At 45.1% G+C, this 21,503-nt stretch overlaps 1 protein-coding gene across 1 annotated transcript; it reads right to left on the reverse strand.

The window, feature by feature from the left end:
- Nucleotides 1-4,916: 4,916 nt before the first annotated feature.
- Nucleotides 4,917-19,948, reverse strand: VBP1 (VHL binding protein 1). Its single transcript, XM_084814104.1, has 6 exons — nucleotides 18,454-19,948; nucleotides 12,033-12,157; nucleotides 9,749-9,815; nucleotides 8,978-9,076; nucleotides 8,018-8,156; nucleotides 4,917-6,000 (listed from the first exon to the last, which is right to left on the reverse strand). Exons 1-6 carry the CDS (start codon nucleotides 18,910-18,912, stop codon nucleotides 5,930-5,932), a joined length of 960 nt encoding a protein of 319 aa, XP_084670230.1. The 5' UTR covers nucleotides 18,913-19,948; the 3' UTR covers nucleotides 4,917-5,929.
- Between the last annotated feature and the right edge of the window lie 1,555 nt (nucleotides 19,949-21,503).

Raw genomic sequence — 21,503 nt, forward strand, 5'->3', positions numbered from 1 at the left:
CATCAAGGTTTGTTGCACATTATTCTCAGGAAATAATTTCTGGGATAGTGTGAAGCATGAAAAGCTTCTCTTCAGCTAAGTCAGGCAAACGGTCCCCAATCTGGGGCCCTCCGGATGTTTTGGACTACAACTCCCAACATCCTGACTATTCGCCATGCTGGCTGGGGCTGATGGGAGTTGAAGTCCAAAACATCTGGAGGGCCCCAGATTGGGGAAGGCTGATAGACAAGATGGATGGTTGACCCTTGTTCCAGCCTTGCACGATCGTGGATTGAAAAAGACAAGAGTTATCACTTGATGAAAGAACTGTGAATTGATTGTTTAAATTGGCATGTGAGTAAAAACAATAGTTGTAATGCAAAAAGCATATTTTCTTTTGCTTTTAGATGATGCAGGCATGTATCATGTATGCATGTAGTCATAAGCGGCCTCTCAGGAAATATTCCTACCATTCTAAGATGGCACTTCAGCGAGGCGGCAGCATCATGTGATTCCGGGTCATGCCCTGGGACGTGTGTGCTTTTGTATGCACCTTAACTCTTCCCTTAAACTGAAGGGTTTCGGATCCTAGAATCATCACACAGTCCCAGGGTACCGTCTGGAGCAAACTTAATGAAGCACCACCTACTCCCATCACATCTCTCAGGAAGGAATACAGTCTGCTAAGAAGATACCTCCTGTAATACATCCATATCCCACCTTTCTTCTGTGGAGCTCAAGGCGTATGTAAGGTTCCCAGGTGATCTCCCCCCTGCAGTACAATAGCACTACAAACTACTCCTGACAGTTCTGCACACCCAAACAGACCACCATCACATAGTGTGACTACCTGCCTCCATACAGCTGGCCTTGCTATGAATTGTACCTAGGATAGCAAAGCAGCAGAAAACCTCAAGTTACTGAAAAAGGGCACTGCAGAGGGCTCAAGGGAAGCATTACGAAGAGGTTCGGACTTACTGCTGCCTTTCCCTTTGGCTCCTAGAATCTCCATTTCCTACAGGAAGGATGGACCAAGCAGAGACTTGTGTTAACAGAACAAGAAACCAATCACAGAATACCTGTTTTGCAACACAGGACCCTATGCAAAGGGCATGAGGCCTCCAGAACGTGCATATACCATACCCTTTTCCATGTTGCTAATAAAATCAAGTCATTCAGAATGAGTGAGAAATTCATTCATTCAAACCATTCATTCATTCATTAAAGTGATCCAGAGCCCTGATGAGGAAAGCACCATGCAGGAAGCACTGGGAAATCTACCGGGTAAGACATTAACACCCATTCGCATCCATCAAGGTTAGGGACCCACTGTGTGCGCATAAACCCAGATTATGCACACACAGGAATATACGAGCAGCCATGCTGGATCAGACCAAAAGGCCTAACTAATTTAGCATTCTAGACACATATGACCCTCCTCTTGCACTTTGCTCTTTTTCCAATCATCACCCAATGCAGGAACATTTAAATCCCACAGTAATCTAGATCTTCCCTTCCTCTGATCATAGGGAAAAACCCCTCCTCCAAAGCCAAGGTTTTAAAACTGCAGAGGGGCCTCGTAGTTAGTCCCTCTCAAATTCTGTGCCAGTAACAAAAGCGTGTCATCTGTTGTTTCCCAAGAAGCCCCTACCACTTCCTATTTTGGTCAGGTCGCTTGATATTTTGAGATCGCTTTGGAGGGTTCAAGAAGGTCCCAAGTTTCCATGCCATATGGGGCTCAAGGGCCACCCTCAATTCCCTGTCACCGCCTTTTTCCTGGTTGTTTGCTGAAAACTAATTGCAACCAGTTATCTGAGAACTAGAGTGACTGAACCCATCCAGAATTCATAAGACCTAAGCAACCCCCATGTTATTCTCCAAAAGATGAACCCCCAGATTACAGCAGACTTCTATGGAAGAACCCTTTTCTGCCCCCATTGCTTCAGGATAGGCAAGATCCGTATTCCAACTTATTTCCTTGTGTGAAGGTTTGAGGCCTACAGCGGCAAGGGGCAGGGGGAGTCAGGCCTAGAGGCCTGGGGGTTTCTGTTGGAAGGGGGTACCCCTGAGAAGAGTAGTTTCATTTCCCCGGTTAAGTTTCAGTTTCTGGAGGTAGGTTTCATTTCTCCAGGTTTGAACTGTACTTTTGGTTTGGGGGGAAGGACAGGATATAAAGGGAGAGCGAGCCAGGGAGAGGGAGACCAGAGAGAGAGGAAGACAAGAGCAGGAAGAAGCACCCTGAAGTCTAAGTGCAACAAGGGTAGAGTAACTTGCATTTGTGCAACTCTTTATTTTCTCTTAATGTCTTTTGCATCACTCAGCTCTATTCTGTAAATACCTTTAGCTGTAATTTGCTTGCTTTACCAGTAAACAGTTGTGCTTAACACCCCAGGTGTCTAGAATGTCAATCACCCCATGTCTACAGCCTGAACCCATGTTATTGGGAAGGGGAACTGTAAATGAAGGAAGGTGGGAGGCAAAAGATCCTCAAGGAGGGGGGCTCGAGGGGTCCAGGTCATAAGGGGACCCTGACACTTTGATTCTGTGCTTTCCCCCACTACCCAAGTACACACAGGCTGAGCTATTTAGCCATTCTGATTGCCATTTTCAGCCCATTTAGTCCCCTTGCATGTCCATCTGACTCCTATAGACCTCCTATCTCTTTATTAAGTATCAGCCCTTTTTCCCATTCCAAACCCGCACACGTTGCTCCATTCTCCTCTCCACCCCACCCCCCAGTTCCCAACCCTCTCTATAGAACTAGCCACGTAGCTGCTGGTCCCATTCAGATGTTGCGCATGTATTTTTATAGTTTTGTAAAAAAAAAAAAAAAAGTATGTATTGGGATAAGCAACCTTTTTGGGCTGTGAGCACACTTGGCAATTTGCTAAGCTGTCCTGGGAGCTACCACAAAATGGCTGGCATAGGAGGCATGGCAAAGTAACCTGCCCAAAAGGCTGAGTACAAGGCAGTGATGGGGTCTGAGCCTTCACACACTAAAACAACTCATTTGAACCCAGTTTTCAGCACCAGCAGAGACCTCTTTCACAGTAATCTCAGCTGCTGGTAAGAATTTTGTTTGTTTTTAAAGTGGGAGGGGTAGGGCACCTTGGCAGGCACCAAGACTGGCCAGGGGTGCATTGGCACTCATGGACTCCCCGTTGCCTGTCCGTCGCATATATCAGCATTCTAAAAATTGGCTAATTGGCTGTTGCTTTTCCTCACCTGGGTACTCCTATTCCTGCCATAGCATCCCATGGTGTGTGGTTAAAGACCCTAACGTGTTTGGGGGTATGTGCATTACACATGTGTAGATGGGGACAAGTTTCTTCTCAGTCCCTCCTACATCATGGCCAGACAGGATTGAGTGTCACTGCAGATATAGACCAGCATGTCCGGCTGTGGTGGAGTACACAGAAACTGGCTTTCTGAAATAAAGAGGGACGTTCACAGGCTGGGATCCAAATAATTACCGTAGTCCTACCCACTGCTTGCATATGCTCAGCAGCACACTTTATTTGAAAACTGGCCCTTGTTAGGTCATTTCACAAACTGCTTTTGAAACTCTCAAAGGGCTGGTCATACAGCATGAGAAAAGCAACCATTCAAGGCACTCACGCCCAAGTGCCCTTTGGATGTGCAGTACTGGTCAAGTTATCCTTTAGCTTCTGGCCTTTGCATTCAAAGTGTACAGTGCTCTGAAATAACAGAACATTAAAGACCACTGGAAAGCCATTTTACCAGCATCCCTTAGAAGAGTGGGATGCATAGGAAAGTCCCTCCCCAAATAATCCATGATTCCATTTTTATTTCCGGGCTTTGTTCAGACAGATGCCCGTGTGCTTTTGCCACATTGTTCAGGTCGTACCTTTTTCTTACAGGTTACTAATGTGCATTAGCACATATGTACATTGACTCATAACAGTACAGAAAGAGAAGACTAATTGAGAAGTGTGCATGCGCCAATACATAAATTGTAGAAATTCTCCAAGTTAAACCAGAAGATAGCTGAAGCTATGCCTCTCAACACTACAGCAAAAACCACTCATCCCTATTTCAAATGATAAGTGAGCACTGCTGACCTGCACCACGTCAGACAGTCCAATCTAGTAGATCCCAGGGGGATCTACTGTCCATGTGGAACTTCCAAGTGAATCTCGCACTATTGACAATACTCAATATCTAGAATATTGCAGTTTGAACACACAGAATTTTATTCAAGCTATCATTTCAAGTTCTTACAAGAGCTTCATTTTGTCTGTTAGTAAGACAATCAAAGTAAGCCACTGTGGCTTATTTAAATCACGGCACATGCCGGGGGTGATTTTCGTAATTTAAGTAAGCCATGGTATCTTATTGTGAATGTTAGAATCACGTCAGTGCCTTTTCTCTTGCATCCTCCCAACTAAACCAAGTGAATCTACATCTTGCTTAAAGAGATAAATGCCTAGAAAAAAAATATTCTTTTCCGTAATCTAATAAGGAAAAAATTGGAAAGTTGTGAAAGTACGTTCATTGCATTAAAGGGATGCTAACTTTTGAGTTTTTCTTCACCAGAAACATTACCTTCTTCTGTTTCTAAACCTAGATAGAATTACCTTCTTTTGCTTGATATGTTGAAGGTTTGTGCTTTCAACATGTATTTTTTTTCCTACTTGCTCCCTGGCAAAAATAGATGCTTTGGAATCCTAAGAGTCTAGCAGTTTGCAGCTTCATCTCCAACACTGGATATATTTGTAAGCTTGCCATTATCCACATCTTCTATCACTTAAGAACTAAACCTTCTTTATTTGCTCCAGCACCACCACCTCAGCCATTCTAGGAACAAATATTTAAGGAAATTTAGGGGCCCTTATGATGAAAAGAAACAGGCATAAGAGTGTTCGGCCATAAATGTTTTGAGTTTCACTGTTTTAATATAATGAAATAAAAGTACAAAAATTTTACAGGTATTGTTTATTACATGAAACTAGAACACAGTTAACATTTGCTTTTAGTTCTGAAGTGAAACCTGCATTGCCAGCTACACCACTAATTTGACCGTCGGGTGTGCACTGTGGTTTCAAGGAAGAGGGGGAGGTGTCAAGGCAACACATCTGCAAAGCTTCATAATAAGCAACATGGGAATAACGTTCAACCTGATAACAACTGAAGCTAGGCTAAAATACGCCATCCATGTTTAAATGCAGGTTTCACCAGTGTCTTTGCAAGCATTAAGACATCTGAACGAGACAGAAGGGGCAGCAAGCCTGCTGACCAAATACAACAGGCTGTTAGCTTCTGGATGCCCACCAATTTTACAAACTTGGATGAGTAAAAAGCATATTTATGCAAACACAGAACTGAGTGAGACCACATATAGGTTGCATTGTTTATTCAATTATTTAATCCAAAGGTCAATAGTGTGTGTGAGTGTATATATATGAGTACCTCAAACCAGTAATTGTTCAGACCAGAATTAAATGGGAAATGTTTGAAGGGCAAAGGGATCATGACTGCAATGAACACAGATTGTATTTGTATTCCCCATACTGCTACCACTCCTGCTGGGCATCTTTCCTCAAGCCAGATTTTCTTGACCTCCCCTATCAGCTGTATGTAACAATGAACAACCCCTTACAAAAGTATAGTGACCTGCTAAAATGTCCTAATAACGCACTTCACATTTTTAGACAAACCCTCTGGGAAGGATTTCCCTACAACAGATTTTTATGGCTGAAGAGATGGAATCCCTCGTGGCTTCTTTTCCAAACCAGCCGTAATTTCACGAAGCATGCATGGAGCCAAATAGGGCTTGCAAATAAATAAAGATGCTCACCAATATTTTAGGTTTTTATGTTGCTGACCGAAGTGATTAAATTAAACTCAGTCCACTGTGGGCTGAGCCAAAGGGCTGTTTGAAAATAAGAAAATACTTTGAAAATCAGGACTGCATTTAAAACTGGCAGAACTATGCTTTGCTTTTGGAAGGGTCATCCTTGTTTCTTCGTTTTACATCCCAATTATAAACTCTAGCCATATCTGGAGGTGTAGTTAAGGAAACTACTGATAAGGTGAAAGCAGCTGCTTGTACCTCTTCATTATTTTGTCTGCATTACACAGAGCATACTGGCTCCTGAATACTAGACACTGCTGTATTCATACCCAGCTTCTACACAGTGCATTTAAAATAGGAAGGTTGGTGCACTGAGAATTGATGACAAGCAACAGTATGCAATCCTGGTAGAAAAGAAGAACCAATACAGTTTCATCAACACGGAGCTTGAGCATGAAGGCTTTTATTTTCCAGTATCTGCGACAATACTAAAGGTCTGAAATTGCCAGGAACTTAAGGCCAGCCCACACAAACAAGTGGCATTTATCCTCTCCACACGAATGTGTGCTCAGGCACACAAACATGTAAAAAAAGTTACACTCATGGAGACACCTGACAGCTTTTTCCATGATCGCAATCATAACTGCCCTATTTGAAGCCATGGAAATGACTGCAGTAAGTTCATATCAAGCACGCCTTCATTTAGTTATGTACCAGAGTGCATGCTTATGTGGAGAGAATAACCAAAGCTTGTTTGGGTAAACTAGCTCTCAACTGTCGGTAAATACAGAGCACCAGGCCACTTATTAACTTGTAAGGAAAATCTTATTACTCCCCACTTCTACAGATTTCTGAAGGGATTTCTGCATTTAGATTTCTGACTGCAGATGTGCGGTAAAACTCACTGTATGCTAGACAGCTAGCTCATGATGAAATGGATGAAAATTATCCCGTCCTCATTGCATTTCTAGAGAAAACGGCTAATTCTTTTAACAAGCAGCACAACACGAGGAGAGCACCAATACAGGTCGAGGAAGAACAACAAAGCCATTGCAAACAAATGTACTGAGCAATCTGGGAGTGGGCAACTTGTGGCCCTCCAGATGTTTCAGCCTACAATTCCCATCAGCTCTAGCCAGCATAGCCAATGATTTGGGCTGATAACTGACAGCTTTTGCTATTGGGAGGTACAGATATGTAATAAACAAATAAAAATAAATAAAATAAAATGATGTGAATTATAGGCCAAAACATCCCAAGGGCCACAAGTTGCCCACTTCTAGAATAATCCAATCCATTTTAGACTTTCTAGAACTTCTTTGGGAAAAACATTCCATAAAAAACAAAGAAGTTTGATCTATCTATCTAATGTATTCTCCTGAAGGACAGCTAAAAATGAGCTGTGTTACTCAGAATGTTGCCTATCAGCAGCTTCTTCTGTTCTCTTCTTCAAAGGAGGAGAGTGTTGATTGTGTCATCAACAGCTAGGAGCCAGAAATGACTCACCACAATAAACCAATGTATCACTGCTCACAGTGGCCCAGTTTGCATGATCACCATGGCTTAAACAGGCCACGAAGTCTTGTTTAAGCTGCAGTGCATGCTGGGTGCCATTTGTCTAATTATCCACCTGGGTGTGGCTTGTTCTGTCATCTGAACCTGGTGGTATGGCTTGTTTGAGGGGGAAACAACCCTCAAATAATCCATGGCCTGCACCAGTGGCTGGGTTCACACAATACGACAACCCCAATTCAAAGCTATGGGTTAAGTGTGGGTTGCTATTGACCTGTGGGTTGTTGTGCTGTGTGAGCCCAGCTGTGCTAACAACCCACAAACAACCTATAAAGAGAACCCATGGCTTGTTGTTGGATTGCAAACTGTGGGTTGCTTGTGGTTAACAATCCATGGTTTGTTAGAGTGGCTGGGTTCACATAACACAACAACCTACAGTTCAGCGACAACCCATACTCAACAAGTACGGGTTGTCGTGTTGTGTGAACTCAATCATCATTTTTATGTGCAGTCCAGTAGTAGGCTGCTTTGGGAGCCCATCTTGACTGAAAAGCAGTGTAGAAATATAAGTAAATATTTGCACCTGTCATTGGATTTTCTTTCTTGACCTTAATTGTTTCAACAAGAAAATTAGCATGAAAAAAGTAAATGAACAAGCAGAGATACAGGTGATAATATTCTGAACCAAAAGTTGAATCCCTAAAAGGATACTGACTTCTGTAGTAGTGAATTGATCCCTAAGAAAATCCAAATCTTCCTCTAGAGACTCAAGGTTTCTTGTGGCTGTGGAGAGATTCTTTTCTAGCAATGCCTGGGCTTCATCAATATCATATTCCAACATTACATTGGCCTAAAAACAAAATTTAAATTGAAGAATTGTTTTATGGTTTCTTGAAATTAGTTTTAAAATGAAAGACTAGTTATAAGGCCAAGTTAAGATCCACCTTCAAGACCCTAGGTTTCATTTTGTCTTTCCCTTAGAAGATGTAATGCCATTGTTCTATCTTAGGTACAAAACTAAGTTTAAAACAGCAACAGTTAAGCACAAATTTAAATGCTTGACACATTATAGTTAAAAGGCTGGCCTTGGATGTTTCATCCATTTTGGTCACAAAATGAGCATAGTCACAGTAGTTTACAATTAAGTTTTTGCAGATAGTAGACTTGTCACAGCAAGTTCAGACTTTCTTCAACATTAGGTTGGATTAAGGATCTGCCTTCCATAAGAGGAAGGAACCTTCAGTGAGAGGAAGAGCACTGCTCACAAAACCCAATTTTGGGGGATCCCCTTCTCCTCCACACCACAGCTCACCCAGTTCATTTCTCTATGTAGCATTTTCAGGGGGCTGAAGGCACTGCTGTGAGGAAATCCACTTCCTCCAGTGCAGTTGACTCAGTATAAATCTGGATCCAACTCCAATTTAAGAGGCCCACCCCTATAATTCCCAAATATTACAGTGATTGGAAAGGGTAATGTTGCCTTTCGAGTATAAATAGAACAAGTCATGACAACTGAATTCACAAAGCCAAATAAGCCACATGAAATTCCAGCATGGAATACACAATAATCAAAACTCATGAATGCCTTCCAACCAAGTTTGGGGCTAATCCAGCATCAGGACTGATGCCTTAAATTCTAGACCTGTGCATACTTACTCAAGGCTTACTTACCCCCAACCAGAGACAAACTTTATCTGTAGGAGGAACTGAAGCTTTACAGTAGAGGTTATCTGCCAATAAAAATCTGGTTTCCATCAGATTTGTAGATTCCTTTAGAAAGGAAAGATAACAAGTCAACATGGCTACAGCACTGGTATATGGTGAAATTACTATTAATAATTTTCTACAACCAAGAAAATGTTTAAGGTTAGAACTAAAACATGCTTGATGTGATTATTGATCTGGTATTATATGGAAGGTAAATATCCATTGAACTTGACTACTAATACATGGCTTAAAGCAGAGGTGAGGAACCTCAGACCAAGGAGCCAAATCCTCCTCTCTGGGGCTCCCCAAATGGCCAGGCTCCTTCCCCTGGCCCCACCCTCTTTCCTCCAATCACCAACCCTTTCATGTTTTCCCCCTTTCTAAAAGGATGAAACGCCTTTCCTACAACTTAGTTACCGGCAGTAAGAGCTTTAAGCTACAATGAGCTGACAGTCATTTTGTATTTTTGGACCCATTCCTTTTGTCTTTGGACCCATGCCCCCACCCCTGGAATATGGCCCTTGAGAGCTTCTCTGAAGCTGACTTTGGCCTTTGGGCTGATATCGGTTCCCCACACCGGCTTAGAACTATTACAGTGCATTTTCTCCCCTATCTATTTGTTCAGAGAAATTCTTTTATTCTGTGAAATTAGATGAGGCAGAGCATCCCAAAATTCTCAAGCATCCTATGACAAGAAAGCTTTACATATTCCTATACAAACAGTAAGGAATTTACCTTTTTCTTTTGCATGTGTTTTAAGATTTCTAAAGTCTGCTTAATTTCAGGAATTTGATTTTTTAACCTGTGAATAAAACAGATGTAAAGTATTACTTCCACATTAGCTTACTAAACTGTTTTAGACTTACATGTATATTGGGGGCAGGGGGAGAGAAACACTTCAGTCCAACAAAGTATATGATTTCCAGGGCACTTTTTTTCTACTTAAGGAAGTTACTGGTTAGCTTTAGCTCACTTTGGACACCAGAACTTATCACAGGGAGCAAACAACCTTCTACAACTCATATACCAGTATAATTGTGCATGGAAATAGGATCTACAGGGTGTTTCAAAATGATGGACCCAATTTCAAAGCAGTATATTTCACGATGGCAACATGTTACAATTACACCAAAAGTTACAAACGGTTTAATGAGTTATCATGCCTCATAATTAAACGTCGCCTTAACACATGCCAGACAATCATATGAGAGATCACAAGTTCTCGGCTGGCACGACAAGTGGACTTGCGTGGGCTACGCTGAAAACTCTCTTGAATTCTTCTCACATTTTCCTCTGAAGTGCATGGTCACCCTGTGCTCTTCCGCTTACATAAACAGCCTGTTTCCTCAAATTGTTTCCTCAATGCCAAAACGCCATTGAAACGCACGTTGCACCACAATAGCAGATTCAGTCTTGCTGAACTGCAGAATGCAAACCGCCTTGTGTTGCAGGGTCGCCATCTTGCAAATGGCTGAGGCTAGGGGCTGTTTGTGCGCTGAGAAAGGCATCTAGCAGTATTCATCTGAAACTCTATACCCCACCCTTTCAAGAGGTAAGAGTTTCATTCATGGGCGGCTTGTGGTTGCAGAGATATAGCGATTTCAAATCGGGTTCATCTTTTTGAAATACCCTGTATTATTTTGGATGGATCCTTTTTAAGGATAAATATAAACATGGAATTAGTTTTATAGAAACCCAACTACTAATCACTGCCTCTGAGATGGCACAGCCAGATTAATTTTCTAATTTTTCACCTGGAGATACTGTAATTCTTAGTATAAGTAAAGTAACACACAGCAAAAAGCAGATGTGGGTGCAGATATCTAATTCTTTCACATGGTGGCCCCTTTATTGCTAATTGTCTGCTATATATATTTTAACACAGAGACAAGTACCTACTGAAACATGCCAAACATTCTTATACGCTAACACTTCGAGGCACTATTTACAACTTATAACACAATGCTGGCATCTCAAGTCCTTCCAGCATATATCCTACCAGTGCAGCAGCTTCCGGGAACTGCAGTCATCAGGATGATGGCTGAACGGAACCTCAGTATTCAGAGACAGAATGACTTTGAGTACCAAGTGCTTGAGATAAATGGGGCTGGGGGTGGGAGAGAACCGCCTTCATACTCTAGCTTATGGGATTCCCAGCGGCGTCTGATTGGCCACTGCTGTAAACGAGATGCGGCAGTAGATGGACCTTTGGTCTGATTCAGCAAGGCTCTTCTGCTGTTCTTATGAGAGTCTAGGGTGGCTTGGAAGGGCTGGGTATTTAGATCTGAGAGTAGGTAGGAATTCCGAATTGCATCTGGGATTCTACTTGCAATTCGTCATATTTTCAACTAAATACAGAAATATACTTAAATACCAGTTATAGGATATTTGCTTGCATGTTGCTTGTACACTCTAATCCCACTATGAACCTTCAGGAACATGCTGAAACAATACTGTTGTAAAGGGGTAATGGAAAGGATTTAAGAGAAGTCAGCTACTCACTTTAGTGACATTTCAGTCACCATCCATCCTGCTAAATCAATTCAACTCCACCTCCATAATATTATTTGGTAGTAATCTTCTATAATGTAATTACGATTGACAGGCAAAGTAATAGGATAGGCCACTTTGCTGGGCAAGAACAGGATGCTACTGCAGACTACAACTCCCATAATCCCCAGCCTGTAGGGCAAATTGTCAGGAATGGTGGGACTTGTAGTCCATCAACATATGGGGATACAACGCTGGGAACCACTGAACTATGACTATCACCATACAGCACGCCAACTGAAACTGTTAAAAATATGTTAGTGCTATAACCTAAGCATTCCTTGGCTTTACTAAAATTAAAATTAAATCAAAGAACCATTATATGAGCTTTTCTGCTACTTCAAACAGGAATGAAATTAATAGAGACAATTACAGGTTACAGACAAATCTTTTGAATTTTACCCCCCAAAACCAATCATTTTAAACTTTAGAATAGCCTACATGAAATGCACCACAAAAAAACACCCACCTTCTTTTCTTCTGGGCAAGGTTAAGCTCCATAAATTTATATTTCTGATACTGTTCGTCCAGCTTCTTCAGCACTATGTCTGCTGTCTCATTTCCTGGCTGTTTCATAAAGGAATCTACATCTTCCTTCAAGTAAAAAAACATACCACACATTTTAAAGTTTTAGTAACTACAAAAGCTTTGGTTCAGGCAACCTTGTAAATAGTCAGGGATGGCTTGCCAACACCTTGTCTGCTTTGCCTTCAGCCATGGCTGGCATCAGGGACTGGCATGATCAGGTACCTGCCCCAGCAGAAAGCCCACCACTGAAACTCATTAGAACCTGCCCTTCCTCACCACTTCCACCTGCTTGTTCATGTACCTTCTCCCTCTCACTCAGAGGGAATGAACTAGCAAACAATGATGGAGGTGAGAAGCAGCAGCATCCCTCTGTCTGGCACGTGAGCAGATAGTAACAACTAGCAGCAGTTGGCAACAATAGTGGAGAGGAGGAAGGTCTTCTGAGGGTGTCTTCCCCAAAGGTCCACCCAAACCTGAAACTGGCACTGTGTTCTTCCCTGCTGCAAGATCGGTAGCCACCATAGCGGCGCCCTGGACCTGACTGCACCTAACAGCGGGTTAATTAACCCATGATTTGCTGCAGTTAATGCCAGGCGTGTTCTGCAGCCTTTTTGAATGTTCAACTCCCCATCAGAGGTTGCTACATGACATACAAACATGGACACTACAGGTTACTCGTGGGTTAAACAACCCACATTTAACTAACTGTAGACAAACTGTGGGTTGTTTAACCCATGATTAATCTGTGGGGTCCGGACGTCATATAGTACCAACTGGGGGCTGAATATTCAAAATGACTGTGGACCGTGCCCAGCATGTGTAGTGGCCAATTGTGAGTTAATTAATCCATGATTTGCTACTATTACATGTGAACCGGTTCATTGTGTTTCTGCAGCACAGTGACCTTAAAGCAAGGAAGCAGAAAGGACAGCCAATGCTTTTCCAGGTCTGGGTGCTCTGTCTAGTGAGAATACCAGCTACAGCATGCAACCATGTTTCCCCAGCTGACAAGACAACTAGGGTACTGTGACTGCTGCATGTATACATATGATGTCCCCTGGCATTGTCAGAGCAAGCTCAGACCGCAATGATGAGGCTATTACTCATCTCATGGAGGTATATTTTACTAGCCAAAAGGTGAGCCAGACAAGTACCTAAGGACAAGGCTGGTTTCCAGTATGTTATCCAGTGAATTTACACCAAAAAGGATTCATAAGAACCAAAATGCCTTGCTAGATCAGGCCTGCCACCTGAGGTCCATCTACGTCAACATTCTGTTGCTAACTGTGGCCATTCATACACCTCTGGACCTCCACAAACAGGGAAGAAAGGGTACCCTTTATTTCTCCCAGGCATCCAGTACTCAAAGGTACTCTGAAGACAGGAGTTGTAGGCCAGAACATCTGGAAGGCCACAAGTTGTCCTTTTTCTAAGCCCTTTTTCTGGAAACAGCTGGGCACCATGTCTGCACTGCAGAAGGCATATGGCCTTTGTGATCAAGAGTTTTGTAGTGTAAAGGCTCCTTAGTGTGAATCAGTATGTTTTAATTGTTATGGCAACCAAATCATGTATATATATTCAAGAAACATGAGTTACAAACTAGGAACTGTGATGATTTAAAATAGTATTTTTCATGGTGATCGAAATCACTTGAAAATATGCAATTCTAAGACAACACGGGAGGAAAGGAACCGTTTGGGAAAGAACACTTTCTCTCAGAGTGCAGTGAGAGAGAAACACTGAATATGACCCTAAATACCATTAAGCTCAAGTACGAGAGTTAAATCTGACTCCAAATCTATGGAATTAAAATTACACTTCATATCCAAATAAATGTATGAAGTCCTTGGTCTACCCAGGTGGTTCTCAGAATTGGCACTTCCAGGAAAAGGCAAACATTTTGATCAGCACTGAAATCTGATCAAATCTGAATGATAAATGGAAAATAAGTCAGCCTAACATGTTAGGACTACCCAAAATGGAGCGATAACTGTTCCAGGACTAAAGGTTCAGCTGCATGACAAACATATGATGTTGCTTTATTGTGACAATGCAATATGCAGTAGGGGTCGTAGGGTGAGTAGGAAGCCATCCTCAATGCCACATGCTGGGTTTGCACAACATGCTGCAGTGCAGGTATGTAAACAACCGGTGTGTGCATGGGACACACAGGGGCAGGGGGAGAAGCCACGGTGGCTTTTCCCCCCTGCAATCGTCCAAACATCCCTACTGAGTCAGACCACTCAGAATCCGCAGAAGGGTGGATTTCTCTCACCCTTCCGACCAAGGTTTTTGTCTTGTTAAAGATTTCAAGGATTTAACCTCAGTGCTCTAACCCTACACCCACCCTTCAAGATAATATTAAGATATGATAATATATTAAAATAATATGAATATGAGAGCATTCTTCAACAAATGAAGACTGCTTAAAGCCATCAAGAACTATCTAAATGACTTAAAATGAACAAGTGAAGTATATCCTCACATGTAAAGATTAGGAAATTGCCACCAATTCCAATATTGTTCCTCATTTAGCGGCTCTCAGCTCCCTCTCCCCGTTTGGGTAAAAATGAAGAAGAGACTAAGAACGATAACTACATTTTTTTTCCTTTCAGATTCAACCCCACATAAGCAGGTAGCCAAGGAAGAATGGCAGTGCAGCCTAATACATATACTTATCTCCACACACATACAGTGGACTTCACAGAAGGATCTTGCTGGCCACTGATGTAGGCTGACCATACATACCGTTTTAAACGGGACAGTACCGTTTTCCCCATATTTCCCGACTGTCCCGTCGTTTTAATATAAATGTCAATTTTGTTCCATTTTTAATTTTTTTTAAAATCTGAACACGGTTATCATAAGGTTCTATGCTAATCAATGCATGCAATAAAACTACTAGTCCGATGAAAGAGGACGTTCCATTTACTTTATCCAGTCAGGGCCAGGTTTCTTGAGCTAGCGACGATCAGACGCCGCCCCCTTGCTTGTCTGCAGCGGTGGGGAATTCAAGAGGCGGTCGCTAAGCCCCATTCAGCGTGTGGGAGCCAGGAGGGTGAGTCTTACTGTTATTTCTACCATCATCCCAGCAGATTCTTTCTGCCCTACATTCAGTTTGATTCGGACTTTTCAGACTCATATTTTGGTTCAACAGGCTGTTAGCTATTTTTTTTTATTACAGCAGAATATTACATAACCCCGTCTCGTTTTTGTCATCCCAATATCCTGTTTTTGTCTCAAGGAAATATGGTCAGCCCACAATGATGGCAACAGGTTACTGGTCTACAGAGGCCATCTGAGCTATTATTTACAATAAATTAGATAAATCCATGATAGACAGGACTACACACAACTATCAAACAGACAGCGGTGTAGTGTATTGGTGGACTAGGATGGAGGAGACCCAAGTTCAAATCCCCATCCAGCTATGAAGCTCACGGTTGTCACAGAGAGGAAGGCCAAGATCTCTTCTCAATCATCCCAGAATGCAGGACATGGAATAATGAGCTCAAGTTACAGGAAGCCAGATTCAGGAAAAACTTCCTGACTGTTAGAGCAATACGACAATGGAACCAATTTCCTAGGGAGGTGGTGGGCTCTCCCACACTGGAAGCATTCAAGATGTGGCTGGACAGCCATCTGTCAGGGATGCTCTGACTTGGATTCCTGCATTGAGCAGGGGGTTGGACTCAACGGTCTTATAGGCCCCTTCCAACCCTATTATTCTATGATTTTATGATCTTGAGTCAGTCACTAGCACAATTGCTCCACTTAACCTCCCTCACAGTTGTTGTTGTTGTTAGGATAATATTGGGGAATGGAGGGAAGGATCATGTATACTGCCTTAAGCTCCTTGGACAAAAGTGTAATACATAAGAAGAGCCATGCTGGATCATACCAAGGGTCTACTCGTCCAGCATTCTGTTCACACAGTGGCCAACCAGCTGCCTGTGGGATACCCACAAGTAGCACATGAGTGCAGTATCATCATCTTGCCCATGCTCCCCAGCATACACATTCATACTGCCTCCAATACTGGAGGTAATATATGGCAATCATTGAAGTCCAAAACATCTGAAGGGCACCAGGCTAGAAAAGGCTGCCTTACATCCTTGATATAATTGTGTGGCAGACAAGCCAATCAGAAGCTACTAAACATTTATTTATTTATTACATTTCTGTTCCACCCAATAGCCAGAGCTCTCTAGGCGGTCCACAAAAAATAAAACCCCAAAATACAACACGATAAAACGTAATACAAAACCTTTAAAAGCTTAAAACAGAGTAAAACCAGAGTAAAAGCCAGCAGCAGTGTTAAACCCTAAAAACGTGTTTTTAAAAACTCACAAAACTGAACGACTAAAAAGCCTGTGAAAATAAGGTCTCCTGTCCACTTGGCCTAGCTGCCAGGCAAGCCTCTCTGGAGCGGGTATTCCGCAAGTGGAGTGCCACCACTGAAAAGGCCCTCCTTAGCAGCCAACCACCTGACCTCATTTGTCAGGAGCACTTGGAGGAGGGCCTCCAAAGATGATCTGAGGGTCCAGGCAGGTATAAGCGGGAGAAGAAGATTCTTCAGGTAGCCTGGCCACAAACTGCTGAGGGCTCTAAAAATTAACTTTTGAGTAACACCCAGAAACGTATGAACTGGACCCAGAAACGGACTAGGAGGGGCTCTAGCTCTGTGGCAGAGCAGCTGCTTTACACGAAGAAAGTCCCAGGTTCGATCTGTAGCACCTCCAGGTAGGGCTAGGAAAGAATCCTGCCTGAAACCTTGGAGAGCCGCTGCTAATCGGTGTCAACAATACCAAGTTCGATGGCCTGATGGCCTGACTCAGTATAAGGCAGCTTCCTATGTTCCTAAGTTCCAACAGCCCCAGTGACCAACATGCCATCACTGCTGGGTGGCGTGCTTTTTTTAAAAACGTAAAAACCATTTGTTTCAGGCTTGGATGAATCACAGACTGGAATTAAGATTGCCGGGAGAATTATCAACAACCTCAGATACGCAGATGATACCACCCTAATGGCAGAAAGCGAAGAGGATCTAAAGAGCCTCTTGTTGAGGGTGAAAGTGGAGAGTGCAAAAGCTGGTTTGAAACTCAACATTAAAAAAACTAAGATCATGGCATCTGGCCCCATCACTTCCTGGCATATAGAAGGGGAAGAAATGGAAGCAGTGACAGATTTTATTTTCTTGGGCTCCAAGGTCACCACAGACGGTGACTGTAGCCATGAAATTAAAAGACGCTTGCTCCTTGGGAGGAAAGCTATGGCCAACCTAGACAGCATAGTAAGAAGCAGAGACATCACCTTGCCGACAAAGGTCCGTCTAATCAAAGCTATGGTTTTCCCAGTAGTAATGTATGGCTGTGAGAGCTGGACTATAAGGAAGGCTGAGCGCCGAAGAATTGATGCTTTCGAACTGTGGTGCTGGAGAAGACTCTTACGAGTGCCCTGGACTGCAAGGAGGTCAAATCAGTCCATCCTAAAGGAAATCAACCCTGAGTGCTCATTGGAAGGACAGATACTGAAGCTGAAGCTCAAATATTTTGGCCACCTAATGCGAAGAGAAAAGTCACTGGAAAAGACCCTGTTGCTGGGAAAGACTGAAGGCAAAAGGAGAAGGGGACGGCAGAGGATGAGATGGCTAGATAGCATCACCGATGCAATGAATGTGGACTTGAGCACGCTCCGGGAGAGAGCGCAGGACAGGAAGGCCCGGCGTGCTGTGGTCCATGGGGTCACGAAGAGTCGGACACGACTGAACAATGTGCATGCGGACCAGGCTGGGGATCCCTGGCCCTCCGGGATTCCCACTACCACCACTACCATGCTTGGGGCAGCCACTAGCAAACTGGGGCGCAATCCTGCGCATCTTTAGGCAGAAAGGAGTCCTACAGCTCCCAGCATTCCCCAGCCGGCCCATGTTTAGGCAGAAAAGAGTCCCACAACTCCCAGCATTCCCCAGCCCGCCGGCTGGGGAATGCTGGGAGCTGTAGGGCTCTTCTCTGCCTAAACATGCGCAGGATTGCGCCCTCAGCCACGTCTACTCTGCCTTCCAGAAGACGCCCGCCGAAGTCTTTCCGCAGAGGCCAAGGTGAGAATGGGGCGTCAGCCCGGACGGGCCCGTTCCGCGGGGCTCCTCTCGGGTCTCTCCAGGCCCCGAGACTTGCCAGAAACCCCGCGCGTGCGCACTCGCGCGCGCACGCCGCAGCGCCGCCCCCCCCGCCCCCCCGCGTTCCCCTCAGCATCGCCGCTCGAGCGCTTCATTCTCGCCGCCCGCCTCAGGCCCTGTGCCGCCGGGCCCTCTTCCCCTCGCCGTCTGCGGCCCCTCTGAGGCAGAGCCCGCCCGCGCGTACCACGAAGACGGCCTCGGGGATGCCCAGGTGCGTCCTCTTGCCGCCCCCCGCGGGTCCGTCGCCGCAAACCGCCTCGCCGCTGGTGGCCGCCGCCATCTTGGGGAGGAGGGGAGGAGCAGGGCGGGGACGCACGCTCCGCGCCCGGCCGCGCGCGCATGCGCAGTGAGCGCGGGCGGGGCGCGGCGTTCGCGTCGCCCGACGGCGGGGCGGGGCGGGGCCCGGCGTCTCCACGGGCGACGGGAGGCCGTGACGGGCGGCCCGAGGGAGGGGAGCAGGGCGGAGCCGTTGCAGCTCTCCCCCCCCTCTCCCTCCGGCGCATGCGCGGTGCTGGGAGCGCCGAGCTTTGCGGGGCCGGCCAGAAGCAGTGCTGGCGGGTGGCTCCGTTTTAGGTGGGGCCGTAGATCTCACTCCGGGTTTCGGCCAGAGCCCGAAAGAAGCTATCCAAGGTGCTGAGCCCATGTTGGGGCTAGGGCTCGGCCTCTTGGACAGGCTCCTTTAGAGTTCTGGCTGGTTCTGAACGAAGCCCAGGGTGCAAACTCAGCCCCACCGAAATTGGAGCCACCAGCCCCCACTGGTCAGAAGCAAGCCCGTGAGGGAGTCCAGTGGGTTTGCTCGTGTGTAAAAGGCGCAAAGGAGTGCAGCATTTTAAGGCCATACCTCAAAATGACCTTCCCCAGCCTGGCTCCCTCCAAGCTGGCTGGGGAGAATGGGACTTGTAGTGCAACATCATCCGCAGGGAGCCAGATTGGAGACGGCTGGCATAGCGGTAGAGCAAAAGTTGGGCAGACTAGAGGCTTGTGAGATTTTTTTATTATTATTTTTACCTAGGATCCTGAGACCCACCCACTGGAGGCTGGTGCAAAAGAGCTAGGATGAGCCAAAAGGGGCTGTGGCTCAGTGGGTGGAGCACCTGCTTTGCGTGCAGAAGGTTCCAGGTTCAATCTCTGACATCTCCAGGTAGGGCTAGGAGAACCGCCTGCCTGAAATGCTGGGAAACCAGTGCCGGTCCGTGTGGACAATACTGGGCTAGATGGACCAATTCAGTAGAAGGCAGCTTCCTATCGTGTTCTCTTTTTTAAAAAAAAATCCCAGCGCTCTCATCAGCCCCGGACAGCAAGGTCTAGTTGCAGCCTCTTTAATTGCTCATAAGGCACTGGAACTAGACTGCACCAGGGGCAGCGTGAGACATTAAAACTGCAGCTCGGCTCCCCTATGGAGCCATGCAGGACTAGCCTACCTCTGCTGCCACCCAAACCTGCCACCGGCCCTGCTATAAAATCAGCCTGAGTATATGCCGCTGAACAGAGATTTGAATACTCAGTCCAGCTCACTTCTAGGGATGTACGAAAGGCACTTACCTTTCGTGGATTATGTTGATGGGGGGGGGGAGGCGCTCCGTCCCTCCCCCCGGAATCCTGGATGGGGGGGGAGGCGCTCCGTTCCTCCCCCTCCCCCGGAATCCTGGCCGGCCAGTTGTGCTCCGCAGGGATTCTCTGCTGCCGTTTGCGTCCCTGCAGTCAGCCATGATAGGCTACGTAAATGTTTATGTAGCCTATCACGGCTGATTTAAAAGAAAAAAACACGTGCGTGTATGCAAATGGCGGCGCATTCCTTATTTTGGCACGTCTTAGTCTACGTAAACATTTACGTAGACTAAGACAGCAAAAATAAGGGGAACACAAATAGCGTAGCGTCTACGCTATTTGCGTTCCCCTTATTTTCGCCATCTTAGTCTACGAAAATCTTGATGTACACTAAGACGTGCCAAAATAAGGAACGCAAGTGGCCGTGGCCACCACCATTTGCGTACGCACGTTGTTGTTGTTATTTTTAAGTCAGCCGTGATAGGCTACGTAAACATTTACGTAGCCTATCACGGTTTTTTAAAAAAACTTAGCCATGATAGGCTACGTAAATCTTTACATAGCCTATCACATTCGTTTTTTGTTTGTTTGTTTGTTTTTTTAACTGGAAATGGCGGCGGCGGCGGCAGCCGGTCAGAAGACCGGCTTCCGTCGAACCGCCACCAGAGCCGCCGCCGCCAGGAAGATCCGCCCAGGTAAGTCTTGTCCCGGGGGGGGGCAGACCGTTCCGCCACCAATTTCGGGGGGCCGAATGCACTGGCATTTGGCCTCCCCGAGATCCGTGGCGGAATTCTCTTACATCCCTACTCACTTCTCCTTTTGAGCCATGACAAGTAAAGAAAGAACCAGAGGGTGGGAATGTATCAAATTCCCCTCCCAAATATATTAGTCAAGTTATCTGGTTGGAAGTTTGCTGCCTCTTTCTTCTCTTATACATCCACTTCTGTGGCATAGGCATTGCATCCAATCTACGGAAATTTTATGAGCACAATTTACCTACCGTATCTTTGAACTAAATATGCCAGTAATAAAACTGGTTACTATTTAGTTTCAGTGCTTAGATTTTGTACTGTGAAAATCATAGAATAGTAGGGTTGGAAGGGGCCTACAAGGCCATCAAGTCCAACCCCCTGCTCAGTGCAGGAATCCAAATCAGAGCATCCCTAACAGGTGCCTGTCCAGCCTCGTCTTGAATGCCTCTGGTGTGGGAGAGCCCACCACCTCCCTGGGTAAGTGGTTCCATTGTTGTATTGCTCTTATAGTCAGGAAGGTTTTCCTGATGTTCAGCCGGAATCTGGCTGCCTGTAACTTGAGCCCATTATTCCATGTCCTGAACTCTGGGATGATCTAGAAGAGATCCTGGCCTTCCTCTCTGGGACATTTCAAGTACTTGAAGAGCACTATCATATCTCCCCTCTCTTCTCAAGTCTGAACATCAGTCCAGTTCTTTCAGTCTCTCCTCATAGGGCTTTGTTTCCAGTCCCCTGATCATCTTTGTTGCCCTACTCTGAACCCTCTCCAGCTTGTCTGCATCCTTCTTAAAGTGTGGTGCCCAGAACTGGACACAGTACTCCAGATGAGGCCTAACCAGTGCTGAGTAGAGGGGAACTAGTACTTCCCGGGATTTGGAAGCTATGCTTCTATTAATGCAGCCCAAAATAGCATTGGCCTTTTTTGCAGCCACAT

The sequence above is a fragment of the Heloderma suspectum genome, chromosome 9 (assembly GCF_057233095.1).
Source record: "Heloderma suspectum isolate Gila_16-S chromosome 9, 16-S_ref, whole genome shotgun sequence".
NCBI classification, from domain to species: domain Eukaryota; kingdom Metazoa; phylum Chordata; class Lepidosauria; order Squamata; family Helodermatidae; genus Heloderma; species Heloderma suspectum.